The sequence below is a fragment of the Artibeus jamaicensis genome, unplaced genomic scaffold (genome assembly GCF_021234435.1).
Source record: "Artibeus jamaicensis isolate MK-2021 breed Jamaican fruit bat unplaced genomic scaffold, CSHL_Jam_final contig_1132, whole genome shotgun sequence".
Taxonomy (NCBI): Eukaryota; Metazoa; Chordata; class Mammalia; order Chiroptera; family Phyllostomidae; genus Artibeus; species Artibeus jamaicensis.
The window spans coordinates 5019803-5035342 of record NW_026521221.1 but is presented as its reverse complement, the minus strand read 5'-3'; the positions used below and the strand labels follow the sequence as shown (position 1 = coordinate 5035342).

Below are 15540 nucleotides of genomic sequence, written 5' to 3'. Positions count from 1 at the left end.
GCTTTTAAAGAGAAGTATGTATTTAAGTAAAACATGCAAAAATTAAAAAAATAAAAAACTAGGCAGGAGTACCTAAAATATTAATAGCAATTATCTCTGGCTGGGAATAAATAATTCCTTATTTCTTCTTTATAACTGTCTAACTATCCAGATACTCTACATGAAGATGTACTAGTCTAAGAGTCAAGAAAAAAATTAAACAATGAGAAAACATTACATAAAAGGTTATATACTTTCTCCCTTATTAAAAATAAATAAAACTCTAAAATATAGTAAGATTGGGGAAACTTAACTATATGAGATGGCACTTAATACAGGATGGTGATAAATCATAGTTATATAAAACCCATTTTGCTAAGTAAATAAAACCTATCCATTAACTTAGTTTTCAGATATACAGCACCATTAAAATATTACCACCTTTGAAAATTAGTCCACAAACAATTTATATCCTCCTAGTCCATAGCAAAATTACTTTAAACAAACAATTTTCAAGCGCCGCGCCATAATCTTTTAAACATGCAATACCTGACCTCTGTTTCCTTAGACTGTCAAATTAAAAAATGGCAACAGTCAATATAACATTAGCCGGCCAGTGGGAATGAATCAAAGTTATATTACTTTTTGGTCACACTGGTAAAACATGTATTTTTCTGGTGTGCTGAAGAATTGTACTTTACATGTGTGCCATGAGATGAAAAAGATTAAAAATCACTGCTGTAAACAGTAAACATAAATCACAAGCCTTTAATCATTTTGCCTCAGAAATGACAGTACCCAATTTTAAAAAAGCTTAAGTCAGTCAAGTACTTCTCAGCCAAAAGATACAAAAACTTTTCACTTCAGATCAAATAGGTGTCATCTTTCTACTGCCCCAAAGCATGAAATCTGAGATCTTTGCCTCGAACAACCTAGTCTGTCATGAGGTGAACTTTATGGGTTTTGTTACCAATCTAGCATATGTAGAGCTATTGTAACTGAAAATTCCAGTTAAAGAGACAGTATAAAACTGACCTTAAAACAAATATAAACTAGCACTTAAAAACAAAGAAGAAACCCTTAATGGGCTCATTAAATTAGTCAAAGAAAGAAACCAAATAAAAACAACATTCCTATCTTATTATTGCTTAGGTTAAAAAAAAGTCCTAATTTTGAAGATTTTTCTCCAATAAACCTTTCTTGAGTACCAACTATATATATAATTGGTGCTGCACTAAACATTGGGAAAGATGCACAAGATAAAATTTTAAATCCAGGTAACAATGTGTTATGAAACCCTTCAAAGACAGATAAGAAATAGGGAGGTAAAGGTTTTCCTCTTAATTTATGATGACTGATGAGGATATTGGTTATGTTGAAAGGAGAAAGTTGTCCCTCAGTAAATAATCAATGTCTAGCATAGTTATTAAAACAGAAAGGGTGTTCAAATATTTGCTAAGTGAATTAATAAATACTCAAAATGGACAGAATCTCTAATCTGATGCTTAATGCCATCAGACTGATCTAAATATAATAATCATTACCTGCACTGGGCTTAAAAAATTAGATAATGGGTTACATTTATGATCTAAATAAAACAATCATTACCTCTTCTGGGCTTAAAAAATTAGATAATGGGTTACTTTTAAAACCATTTTAGTTGTCTTTGCAAATCATCACCAATAAAGTAAATACTAAAGTAAACCTGACATAACCTACCATAAATCAGTCAACCTATACTCAAAATAATTTCAAAATATTTATCCCAAGTCCACAGGTGCGTAATGAAACAGGATTTATTTTACCCTAACAAAGTAGTTAAATAAATTAGAATACTTTATACCTCCAATATATTATTCCAAAATGAGAACATGGCAAAAACTTTGGCATATTATGAAATAAGGAAACTTACAAAGTTTTCTTTGGTAGTTTAATTCTACCTGTTGATTCATTTATTTTTTTTATCTTCACCCACGGACTTTCTTTTTCATTGCTTTTAGAGGGAGAGGAAGGGAGAAAGATCAACGTGAGAGAAACATCCATCGGTTGCCTTCCGTATGGTATGCGGAGACCAGGAACTGGATCTGCAACTTAGGTTTGTGCCCCAACTGGAATCAAACCTGCAACCTTTTGGTTAAGGATGCTCCAAACACCTGAGCCATACCAGCAAGGGCTGGACATTGGTGCTTTTTAAGAAATATCAGACTGCTCAGAAAAATTTACCTAACATGTCTGCTAGCTCTTAGTCTCTCCCTGTCTTTTTTTGTATGTGTGTCACATGTCACTTAGTGGCAACACTATGAGTGAGTGATGTCCATATTTTTTGGTCCCCCTTTTAAAACTGAATTTTAACCAAGTTTACTTTAATCATAGGGAGCAAATCAAAACATGTTCCCCATTCCTAGTCCCATATTTTGATTGATACTAGAACAAAATGGAATCTTGGAAAAGCTTAACTAAAAAGATGTATTTATTTTGCATTTTATTACTTATTCCTTATACTTAATTTTAACTTCCACTCACTATATTTTTAAAATAATAATTAACCATCACGAAAATAAACAGATTCAAATATTTAAACAAACTCTTAAATGTACAATAGGGGACTAGTAATTAGTATATATTTACTATGAACAAAAACAGACCATTAGAAATTGTAAACTTGAAAACATTTAGAAAAACATAAAATGTTATATAAGTGGGAAAACAGATTTCAGTTAATAATATAATAATACGTGCATGTATTCATTTATATGTACAGGAAAAAACCCAAAGACTATATTTAAAAATATGTATGGTGGTTATCATGGATTACAATTTGTTTTCTTACTTTAAACTTTACTGTATTTCTCTAATAAAATGAAAACATTTCTATATTCTGACTACAAATGTACATAAAACATTTTTCCATATCTTTAGGTCACAACTATTTTTACAATATAAATAACTGATTATTATTATGACATATTCATACAAATTTGGGTTCTTTTAGTGCCATTCTAAAAATATTAAATTACTGTAGCACACTTAAAAATACAGATAAGTACTAATAAAAAAAGCCATGTAGGTCAGAATCCCATAATCCAAAAATAACTAATAAAAATATTAACATTTTAGCTGAGTAATGATAACACTGTGTAATTTTTGTCTGTTTTTATTATCAATATATTGCAAGGAAGTTCATAAAGAATAAAATTTAAATAGTTGTATAACAAAATATACCTTAGTTAATTCAACCATTCCTATTCTATTTAGATAGCTTATTTTTATTATCAATACTTTATACACACACCCTCAAAAATCCGTGTATAAAAATTTTTGTATAGATTAGTGGAAATTGATGCATTGGATGAACAGGCATGAATGTTTCTAATTTAAAAGCTTTTTAATACAAATTACCACACAGCTTTCTACATTTTCTCCACCAGTGCATCACTGTCAATTTCATGGACAGACAGTGTGGAGTAATACCAATTTTTTAAACCTTTGGTCACTTGGTAACTAAAATATGTTAACTGACACTACTTGTTGATTATTAGTGAGATAAAACAGATGGGTGTCCATATATGCTTATTAAAAATCTACAATTCTTTTTCTGTAAATTTTTTAGGAAAGTATCTTGCCTAAGGGGTGAGGTATCTGTGATAGTTAATTTTATGTGTCAACTTGTCTAATCTGTGATATTAAGCTCTTTGGTCAAACACCAGTCTAAATGTTGTTGTGAGGATAATTTTCAGAGGTGCCTAACATTTAACCAGTAGAATCTGAGTAAAGATTACCTTCCATAAAGTGGGTAGATCTTGTAATAAAAACACTCAAAGAAAAGACCAAGGACCCCAAAGAAGAAGAAAGTCTGCCTCGAGATTGCCTTTTGGCTTAAGACCACACATCAACTAGTACCAGAACTTCCAGCACACCTGCCTACCCTGTGGATTTAGGACTTGAAAATCACGAGCCAATTTCTTCAAACCAAAACATTTTATTTATATATCTCCAAATGAAAACTTTCTATATGTACATAAAGACATATATTGGTTCTGTTTCTCTATATTTCCTGACAAATACAGCGTATTGGAAATTTTCTTTAAAATTTACGAGTTGTTTATTTATTAAGCCAAGTCATCTCCTCTATACCCTTTATGTTTAAAAGACTTCTTTCAAACCAACTACTTACTTGTAAGTCATCTTCTGCTCCTTCAGTTTCATTTTTTAATGCTGGGCATCCTAAGAAAACAGGTTAAAGTTTAATTAAACAAAGAATTTTGTCTTAGATTTTAGTATTATTGACTAATTGATTATATCCCTACAATACTACAGGAGACTAATCAGAGACCATTCTGGGCTGTGTGGCAACCAGTCAGATGTTGGTCACTCATACTTGTCCCTTTATTAGAAGAACAGAAAATAAACTGATGTTTTCCTCTTTTACAGGTCAATTCCCAGTTACTTATTGAAAAGATGTTTATTACGTGTGTGTGTGTGTGTAAGTATACTGTTTCTAGAAAGTCCTGCTACTGATTTCTCTGAAACACTCAAACTGCTAGTTAGAGTACATGTACCACACACTCCTCTGGTGTTTAGGTGATGGCCATGCATGATTTTTTCAAATTTTTGAAATATTCTGACCCAGGAAACAGTATTTAGTACCAAAAAGTAGGATTTACTTGCTACAGTAAGGAAAATAAACAAGAGAGCCTCATTCCATTACTGATAGTCAATGGCCAACTGTACTAAACTTTGTGCATTAGTGTCTCTGTATGCATTTTCATTATGTTCGAGAGCCCCTATAGTTCCAACAAATTAATAAAAAATGGATTTTCCTAGCAATAAATTCTGAGTTTATGCTACCCTTGACAGACATGGCTAGCATGGAGATGAGCCCTTTGAAAAGGGTTGCATAGCTTTTCTCTTACACAGAAAGCTGAGGAAGAGAAATAATCAGTCTATATGGTGACCGATACAAATGTGCTATCCAGTACCTTTGAAATAATGTTTAAAAATAACAAGAGAAGTTGAATACAGCAGTCTATTCCACATGGCTAGGAGTGTGGATAATGATTTTCTCTTTAAAGTACTGGTTCTTAACCACTAGCTAAATAGCAAAATTAACTGGGAGACTTTAAAAAACATACTGATGCTAGAGTATAGTACCAAATCAGTGATATCAGAAATCTCTGTGCGGCGAGGCATAGATAATCACGCATTTTTTAAGTTTTTGTCAGCAATTTGAGAACCACAACCTCTGTTAAAGAATCTGAGGATACGCATTCACATTTGTTTTTCTAAATTCATAATATAATCATTCAATTAGCATAATAATTCCTCATCACATTTGAAATGTTAAGAACTTATAAAACAAATGGAATGTACCAGCTCCGCTCCCCAAACAGTTTCAGTCAACTGACCTGAAGTGGGAACCAGTTATTCTATTTCTCAAAAGCCTCCCAGTTAATTCATACATGTAGCCAACATTAAGAACACTGACATAAAAAGAATTTATAGGTACTGGCAATAAAAATAAAATGACTGCTATCATTTCATAGAATTTTTTTCTGAACTGGAAGTCAAAGATTATTTATTTAGCAAACTGTACTCTTTTAAAGTAGCCAAATAGATTATTTAACCACCGTTTTAAGTACTATCAATACAAATCTATACTAAGTATTTCTATTTTCTTGCATATGGCCTGTCTCATAATTAGTTCATTTCTTCTAATTCTTTTCTTATAATATATTCAAAACATGCAAATCACAATGTTTTCTAATATCTTGATTTAGTAACTTTATATAGAAGTCATTGCTGTGAATAGAGATAATATTCCTTCTTAATTAGAAAAACAAATCAAGTTTTGACTTGTTTTGGTGGAAGAAATAAGTTTGAATGTGATTTCTTTTGTTCAGTTATGCAGAAGCCAGTCTTACATGTAAATACGCTCTTCTACTCTTCAAAACCTGCAAACTTTAGGGCTAATCATTTTAACAGATTGGAAAGGTATCGCAGAGGGACATGGGGTTGTGGTATCTGCCAACGCTCAACAATGAAATCAGGTAAAAAGAAAAGTGCTCTGCCATAGAACAACTGAAGTCTACTTATGTGTGATCATTAGAAATTTTCTCTCCATCATTACCAAAACAAGAATATGACTGCTATAACATACACGCAAGGACTTTGAAAACGGTACCCGACGGCTGCCCTCTTCTTCAAGCTCTTATCTGAAAACACGTGAAGTACCTGAAGGCTGCTGCTGCTGGGCTGCTCAAGGTAATAAATGTAACTGGTATATATTGTGATGTAATGAATAGAAAACAGACTAAAGAGCCCATTCTTTTATCTTCATCTACAGTGAACTTTCAAAGCCTGATCACATATCACGAAACCTGACTTGCTTAAAGTAACTCTACTTTACTGCATAGAACTGATGAACAAATTAAGAACAGTCAAGAAAAGTTACCTTGAGAAATGTCCTCTATAGCTCTTCGAATACCTCTATCAAAAGCCCTCGCATCAGCAGGACTTTGAAAGGTAAGGCCAAATTTCTTGTCATCAATCTTCCAGTGGTGAAATGTCGGAGTGACCTTATTGTAAATGAGATCCTTTTTAAGCATACATTCCAAAACCACCTGTCAAAAGTTAAATGCCAAAAATTACTACACATATGGCCAAATGCATCTCTTAAATACAAACTGGAGTGTAAAAAAGAGTTATTATATTTTAATGAGTATTTCAACCCTATATTAATATAGAGGTCTTGCTACTGAATCTCTTTTACAAAGTGGCTCAATACAGAAATTAAGATGAAACTAAAGAGGATTCTGGAAGATGGCAAAGAATTGCTAGGAATCTGCCCTCCTACCTAGACAACAATTGCATTGGCAGGATCTGTCTGATGTAACAGTGTTGGAAGTCTGCAGTCTGCTGAAGGCTTGAAACTTCCAGGGGAAGGCATAGACAGTAAACTGTGGTTAATTTCCATCAGTTTCAATTATTAGCACAGTAGCAGCAATCCATCCAGCTGACACGGCTGGGAATTGTACATGTGCTGCTGGAGCAGTATGTACACAAATCATGGGAGCCAGCACGGGTAAAAGGACCCTGTCCTCCAAATATCAGGTATCTGTGCTGTTCTGATCCCTGACTGCTGCCTCTGGTCACAGAGATAAAGAGAAAGAAGAGGGTAGCCACTGCTGTTGTACTTTTTCTCATTGTTGCAAGTCTTTCCTTGTCAGAATGAAGTAACATCCATGATATTTAAAGGGGTAGCTCCATTTTTAGCTGTCATTTTTCACTTTTTCCATTTTGGAAGACATTAAAGACTAGAATGTGCAGAAACAGCATATAAGGAAAAAAATTAGAAAGTGACTATGTATACCCAGGGAAAGGCCCAGAAAAGGCATGAGAAGACATTAAATTTATCTTATTCTTTTCCTTGGCACAGAGACTGATGATACCAATGACGAAGATAATGATGATGTAACAAAAATAGCAAGAACTTCGGAAAGGAGAAGATATGATTTCCAGAGTTACCACACTATTAGACGCAAATACCCAGTGTTCAACCAAATAATACCAAAGCATACAAAGAAACAGTAAAATAAAACTGGCTCAAAGAGGGGGGAGGAGGAATCAACAGAAACTGCTCCTGAAAAAGATCCCCCCAGCAGAATAGACAAAGGCTTTTTAAAAATTGTCTTAAAAAGTACAAATTGGAAGTTACATAACAGTCACAGGGGTGTAAAGTATAGCATAGAGAATACAGTCAATATTACAATAAATATGTATGGCATCAGGTGGATACTAGATTTATTGGGTGTTCACTTTGTAAGTTACGTAAGTTTTTAACCATTGAGCTGTACACCTGAAACTAATATAATATTGAATGTCAACTGTAATTTAAAAAATTTAAAAAAACTGCCTTAAAGATGCTCAAAGAACTAAATGAAGATATGGAGAAAATCAAGAAATAATGTATGAACAAAATAGAAATATCAATAAAAAAAGTAAAAGAAATTCTGGAGCTGTAAAGTACAATAACCACAACAAAAAATTCACTAGAGGAATTAAAAAATCATATGAGCAGGAAGAAAAGAAAATCAGTGGACTTGAAAACAAAACAGAAATTATTAGGTCCGAGGAAAAGAAAACAAAGAAAAGTACACAGAGTCTAAAGGATCCATGAAACATCCTGAAGAGAAGCAAAATACATTATTGTGGGAGAAAGGAACAGAGAGAATATTTATAGAAACAATGGTTGAAAACTTTCTAATTTTTCAACATTCTATTTACTGATTGGGGAGAGGGGGAGAACAACATCAATTTTGTTGTTCCACTTATCGATGCATTTATTGGTTGCTTCTTGTATGTGCCCTGACTGAAGATCAAACCTGAAACTTTAGTGTATGAAGACAATGCTCTGATCAACTGCGCTACTCGGCCAGGGTGAAAACTATCCAAATTTGATAAGAAACATGAATATGAACATGCAAGAAGCTCAACAAACTGCAAATGAGATGAACTCAAAGAAATTCACAAAGAATCCTGAAAGAAGAAAGAGAAGTTAATCATTACAAACAAGAGATCCTAAATAAGGATATCCACAGACTTCTCTTCAGAAACTTTGGAGGCCAGAAGATAATGGGCAGATTAATACTGTTAAAGTTCTAAACAAACAAACAAACAAACAAACAAAAAACAAAACAAAAAAACCCCCTGTCAATCAAGAAGCCTATACCTGGGAAAACTGTCATTCAAAAGAGAAAGAAAAATTAAGACATTTTCAGATAAACAAAAGATGAGTTTGCTACCACCAGATCTGCTCTGCAAAAAAAACGGTCAAGGGAGTCATTTCTACAAGATGAAATGACAGTAGATAGTAACTTTAATGCTATATAAAAATTTTGAAAACCTCAATTTAAGAGCTAACACATTTAAAGAAAAAAAAAACAATTACTAAAGTAAAAGCTAGTTATTAGTGTAACTAATTTTAACCCCAAATACTGTTATCTATAAAATTTAAGAGACCAATGTATTTAAAAGAATTATTGCTTTATGATTCTTGGCACACCATGTATGAAGACATAATTTTGTAACGTTAACAACTGACAGAGATGGGGATGAAGCTGTAAAGAAGTAGTTTCTGTATGTTATTAAAATTAAACTAGTATAAATTCAGTTAGTGTTTTAACTTTAAAATATTACTGTAATCTCCATAATTACCAAAAAAACTATGAACAAAAGAAATGAGAAAGGAATTTAAGCATTTCACTACAATTGACTAAACACAAAAGAAGATAGGAATACAGAAAATGAGGAATTAAAAAGCTATAAGGCATATAGAAAACAAACAGCTTAACAGCAGAAGTCCCTCCATATTAGTAATTACTTTAAATGTAAAGGAATTAAGCTTTCCAACCAAATGAGAGATTAGCAGAATGGATCAATGCATGTGATCCAACTCTATGCTGCCAACAATGAACTCACCTTAAATCCAGAAATGAGTAGGTTCAAAATGAAAGACAGAGAAAGACATTCCATGCAAATAAAAAATAAGCAAAATCAAAAAGGTTACAAGGAAGCAAGAGGATATAAAAAACATTTGTGCATCTATATATACCATCAAAACACCCAAAGCAAAAAACGGTGTAACTGAAGGGAGAAATAGATCGTTCTAAGATAATAACTGAAAGTGCAATACCCACTCACAATAAGCAACAGAACCACCAGACAGAAGTTAAGGAAACTGAGGACTTAGCACAATAAACCAACTAAACTGAACAGACATATAAAGAACACTCTGCCCAACAACATTTAAATGTAAGAATACATATTCTTCTGAAGTGCACATGGGTCATTGTTCAGGAAAGACCATATCTTAGGCCACAAATTACATCTCAATATATTTTAAAATAGAGGTATTATATTTAGTATCTTCTCTGACCACAACTGGATGAATTCGGAAATCATTAACAAAAGGAAAACTGGAGAATTCCTAACTGTGCCATTAATTTTGGAAATTAGAAACATTTCAGAGAACTAAAACAAAAACACAGCATACCAAAATTTATGGTGTGCTGTGCTAATAATGCATAGCTATAAACACTCACCTTAAAAAAAAACAAAGAAAAATCTCAAATCAATAATGTAACTTCCTGACCTAACTAGAAAAAAACCCCTAATCCCTACCCCAGCAGAAAAAGGAAATACAAACAACAGCAAAATAGAGAATAGAGGACTAGAGAAAAATCAATGAAACCAAGCATTGGTTCTATCAGAAAAAGATGAAAAAATTGGCAAACCTTTAGGTGAACTAGGAGAAAAGATATAAATTACAAAAATCAGAAATGAAAGTACAGACATCACTGCTGATTCTACAGAAACAAACTGGATTATAAGAGTAGTATGGACAACACAATGGCAACAAATTGGATAACCTAGATGAAATGGACAAATTACCAGGAACAAAACAAACCAAGACTAAGTCAGAAATAAATTTAAAAAATCTCAATAGACCTGTAACTTCTAGAGATTGAACAGTAATAGAAAATCTCTCAATCAATAAAGAAAAACTCTGACAGTGATGGCTTCATTGGTAAATTATACGAAACATTTAAAGAACTAATACTAATACGCTCAAACTTTCTAGAAAAACTGAAGCGAAGGTTAACACTTCCGAAGTCATTCTGTGAGGCCAGCATTACCCTGATACCAAAGTTAGACAAAGACACTATAAGAAAACTGTAACCTAATATGCCTTTTGAACACTGATGCAAAATTCCTCAATGAATACTAGCAAGCCAAATTCAGCAGCATATTAAAAGGATTATATACAAAAGGGACTGATTCCTTGAATGCAAAGATTGTTCAACATATGAAAACTAATCAATATAATGTCACATGAATAGGATGAATAAAAAAACTATATGATCATCTCAACTAATGTAAAAAAGGCATTTGACAAAATTAAAACTCTTTTCATGATAAAAAACACTCAACCAACTAGAACTAGAATGAAAATACCTCAACATATTTGTCAATAATGTCAAGACCACTCAGTGGGAGAAAGGACAGTTTTTTACTGTATTTTTTCCTGTCACCATTTATCCCCCTTATATCCTCTTCCACCTTCACCTGCCTGCCTCCTATAAAATCACTACACTGTTGTCCATGTCCACGAGTCCTTTTTGTTTTTAGTTCGGCATCTCCACCCTCAAAACCCCATTCCCAGCTGTCAGCCTACTCACTATCTATGAGTCTGTCTATTTTCCTTGCTAGTTCAGTTTGTACATTAGATTCCACATGAGTGAAATCATACGGTATCTGTCCTTCTCTGACTGGCTTATTTTACTTAGCATAATGTTCCCCAGGTCTGTCTTTTCAATAAATAGTACTAGGAAAACTGGATATTCACATGCAAAAGAATGAAGTTGGACTCTTACTTAAGCCGTACACAAAAATTAACTCAAATGGACCAAGAGCCTAAATAAGAATTAAACAATAAAATACAAGAAAACACAGGACAAAAGCTTCAGGACATTGGAACTGGCAATAATTTCTTGGATATGATGCCAAAAACACAAGTAACAAAAGAAAAAATAATGGTGTGCTACTGTTCTCTTCCCAACTCCGTATGCAATGATGTCACATTGACTAAAATCAGCCATGGTAGGGTATGTAAATGCTACAAATCACTGCCTTTTCCTCCCTTTTGGAGTGCTGATTGTTAAACCTTTACCTACTTATCACTGAATTAATAATTTTTTATAATAAGTCTTAATTCTGAAATAACCAAGAAGTGACTAGATTCTGCCTTGCCTGTTAGAGACAACATAATGCCTCAAGTTTTCTTTCCTATACTCTGATGATTCTACTTGTATAACATAAGACTTCACACTTATGTAGGGCTTTTATGTGTTAGGTCTTTGTTAGGGCATTCTGAAGAGTTTACTATTTGTCACAGCAACGATTTGCAATATAAATAATAAAATTCATAATAAAATTAAAGAAGTTAAGATTGCTGTATGGATTACTGCAACATTTCTACTGTATTCATAAACAGTAAAGAAAGCAATATGTATTTTAGAAAACAAAGCTAAATTAAAATTGTCAAAAAAGAGGACATAAAGTAAATTTGGTCTTATAGCTATTACATAAAAATATCACTAAATTAACATTTAATAATGAAAATACTACTGAATTAACCCATCTTAAATTTTCCTAGGTTGTTTTCCAAATATTTTCTTTCAGAAAATATAATGTCTACATAATCTACACTAATCTTTACCAGTTGTTTACAAATAGCATCTAGTTTTAGCAACTTTTTTTAAAATGACTTTTTAAAAAATGAGCTTTAAAATACATAGAGGAAATGGGAGATAATGAACTAGCTCTTTGACTCACACAAATTCCTATGCAAGAATGTTACTCCTAAAAGTCATGCAAATACTGAGATTACATGCCATATCACCAACTAATTATAAACTACATGTCAATCTGTATTATTAACATTTATCTGTAAAATGATGTTAGGAAACAAAAATATTTTTACTGTTCATGTTATATATTTAAAGTAAAATAAAAAGTCTTGTTCCTTAGGGAAAGGCTACTATGGTAGTAACCATTCATAATTTAGGAAAAGGAAGTGAGATTTATTAAAAAACAGGTAATCTATTGGCACAACTACCCACTGTTCTTTCCATGTAATTTAAAAAATACTCATATGCTTCCTAAAACATTCTGCATCCCTCAAATCTTACATAATCTCAAAGCCTCCATGTCTGAAGTATAACAATTTCTCAATTTCTCCTCTAAGTCATACAATATAATAGAAATTTGTTTTGCTTCTGACTTTAAGTAGCATTAAAAAAGAAATGCACTCTCATGACATTAAAGATAACGTACTGCACACTTTATGTAACAAGGATAACTGTCCTCAAAGTAAAAAAAAAAAGAAAAGAAAAGAAAATCAACAATATAATCAAAGTTATATTAAAAGGAGTAAGTAAAAAATGTATGTCTTCAAAAGACTTTTACTCATCATGTGATCAATACTATATCTGCGTTCCTTAAAAACAAAAGTTTTAAGGGCTGGAAGAATTCTTAAAAACTGTGCATTCTGCTGCCTCCCTCCTTCCATTGCCCCTAAATTGTATCAAAACAATTATGGTCTGACTTTAGTCCACTGCAATATTCACTATACCAATTATGTATGTTAAGATAATAGTAATATTAATAACAGGCATACAAGAAGCAGAGTTCAATTTTTACCATATTCATGATTGGTATATAATTAGCAAGCAACCAAACTGCAGAAAATGGCAGCTACATTTTTGCCAAGCAATTATAATCAACCAATAACATCAACAGGTGATATACTTACTCTGCAGGAAAAATAGGTAATGGGATAAACTATTTCTGGTCAATAAGGAGAAATACCTACTAATTACCAACGTGGGAAAGGCACACATAGTCCTGAAGCGGTTACAACTCTCCCAGAATATATGACCTACGCTTACTCTTAAGGGCTTCTTTACATGTATCTGGCACAAAATAAATAATTCTAAATCCTGTTAAGACTATCCTAAAGACAAATACCACTGCCATTAGACATATGAAAAATATTTGTATATAGTCAAGTGAAACACATTTCTAACTAATCCTAATTAATAGTTGAATGTATCTCTTTCCAGGGTTACGGAGTTCTGGAAGTACATAAATTTCATCAAACCTCCACGGTTAACAATGAATAACATTTACAAATTATGGAGTAAAGATAAATTAAAGGATCAGGGGCCCTACCTTTATTTTATCTCTACCCAAAGAAGACATTTTATATAAAATTAATATAAAGATATCCAAAGTGGAAACAGCAATTATAAAATGTTTAATAAGATGGAATCAAAAAGAGTAACCATGAAAGAATATGTTGTCCAAATAATTTGACATCAATAAACTTTAAGATCCATTAAGAATGTGGCTTGTTAACAAATGAGAACAAATCAGAGTCATGTTTTACAATCAGCAGTATTATTTATTATAAACAAACAATATAATGTATGATGAAGGATTTTAAAGCTAGAAAAAAGTAGCAACAGATTCGAATGCACTTAAATGTTAATAACAACTGCATCAAAAAATCTTTTTCAGACTCTGACACCTTAGCAGACATGACCAGGTTTGAGCAGAATATAACTGCTGCAAACTGACTGGCTGGAGCCAGCCTTAGGAAGGTGCACATAATGATGAGGGAGGAAAAATACAACTATATAGGGGTATTTGAAAGAACAGCTCTGCATTCCAATACAGATCTACTCAGATCTAAGTCGGCTAAGACATACAAGTCTAAATACTTTTCTGGCTAAATACTTTTGGAACCATGAATATTTTAATGAGGTCATAAAGTCTTTTAACCTACTGGTAACAAAAGAAATTTTTTCTTTCCTTATTAAGGTTCAATAGATGTTAATTATGACAAAAATACACATGAACAGGTGAAGTCTAAATTTAAGAAAAGTGAATTGAATATCGGCGTAAATATATTAAAAGTCTGATATAGATGAAGAGAGAGAGGGAGAAGAAGTGATTTCCCTATCGTACCAGGCTAGGAGTTAAAAGAGAAAGGCAGAATAAGAAAGGTGGTTGAATGAAAAGTGTCCAAAATAAAACGATTTAAAGTATGAATAATAGAAGGTGCAGGAACTGGGCACACTGCACTCCTCTTCCCCCCTCCCATATGTTAGTACTGTGTAACAGGAATTTGGAACAGTAACTAATGAAGTTTGTGGGCTTTGCAGCTAAGATCAGCTGGGTGCCATCCAGTTTCCACCATTTATTATCCATCCGACTTTTAACAATTAAATGAGGTAGTACAGAATACTTAAATCTGCCTGAGATGCAATAAAACTTCAATAAATATTAGTAGCAATGAAGAGGTCGGTCTCTAGGTGATATCACTAGGCCAAATAGAGCAGTTGCTATGAGAAGGCTGGGAGATTATTATCTATCTATGAGGGGAGACCTTGTTACAGAATGGAAGGGGAAAAGTTTGAATGATAAAGGTACTTAGGATCTCAAAGACCTTGTGAATAGATTCTAAAGAGCTTAAGTTAATGGATTCTAAAAACAGTGAAAACATTTCAATCACCCAATATTTTTCCTTTTTCTAAAAAAAATTCTAGGGTATTTTTGGGAGGGGGTGGGGCAGGGGAGGAAACAACAAGGTCATTGAATAACTAAAACTTCTGAAGATACATTATTTCGGGAAATATATAGCAAAACTCCTATCATAAAATTACTACACTTGTGTTCCATAAGCATTTAAAATAGTCCAAGCCAAAAAATAAAATAAAATAAAATAAAATAAAATAAAAATAAAATAAAAACAAAACAGACCAAGCCCAAAATGTCAATAAATGCATTTTTGTTTCACTAACAACAACTAGTAATTTGGGAGGGCAGAGTAAAATTAAATATGTACTTTCAAACTACTATGTAGTTTATTATAGTTGCTACCTTACGAGTAGATAATTACATATTTACAAATAGCATTATCTAAAAAGTAATATAGTC

General features: G+C 32.5%; 1 protein-coding gene across 4 annotated transcripts in view; it reads right to left on the bottom strand.

Moving 5' to 3' along the window:
- The window catches only part of SPRED1 (sprouty related EVH1 domain containing 1), a 119209-nt gene that overhangs the window by 37679 nt on the left and 65990 nt on the right, over positions 1 to 15540 (bottom strand). For all 4 annotated transcript variants that reach the window (XM_037143760.2, XM_037143767.2, XM_037143756.2 and 1 more), the window contains 2 exons: positions 6431 to 6599; positions 4154 to 4203 (listed from right to left, as the gene is read on the bottom strand). In XM_037143760.2, the coding sequence (XP_036999655.1) occupies positions 4154 to 4203; positions 6431 to 6599 (219 nt within the window). The remainder of the gene's footprint in view (positions 1 to 4153; positions 4204 to 6430; positions 6600 to 15540) is intronic.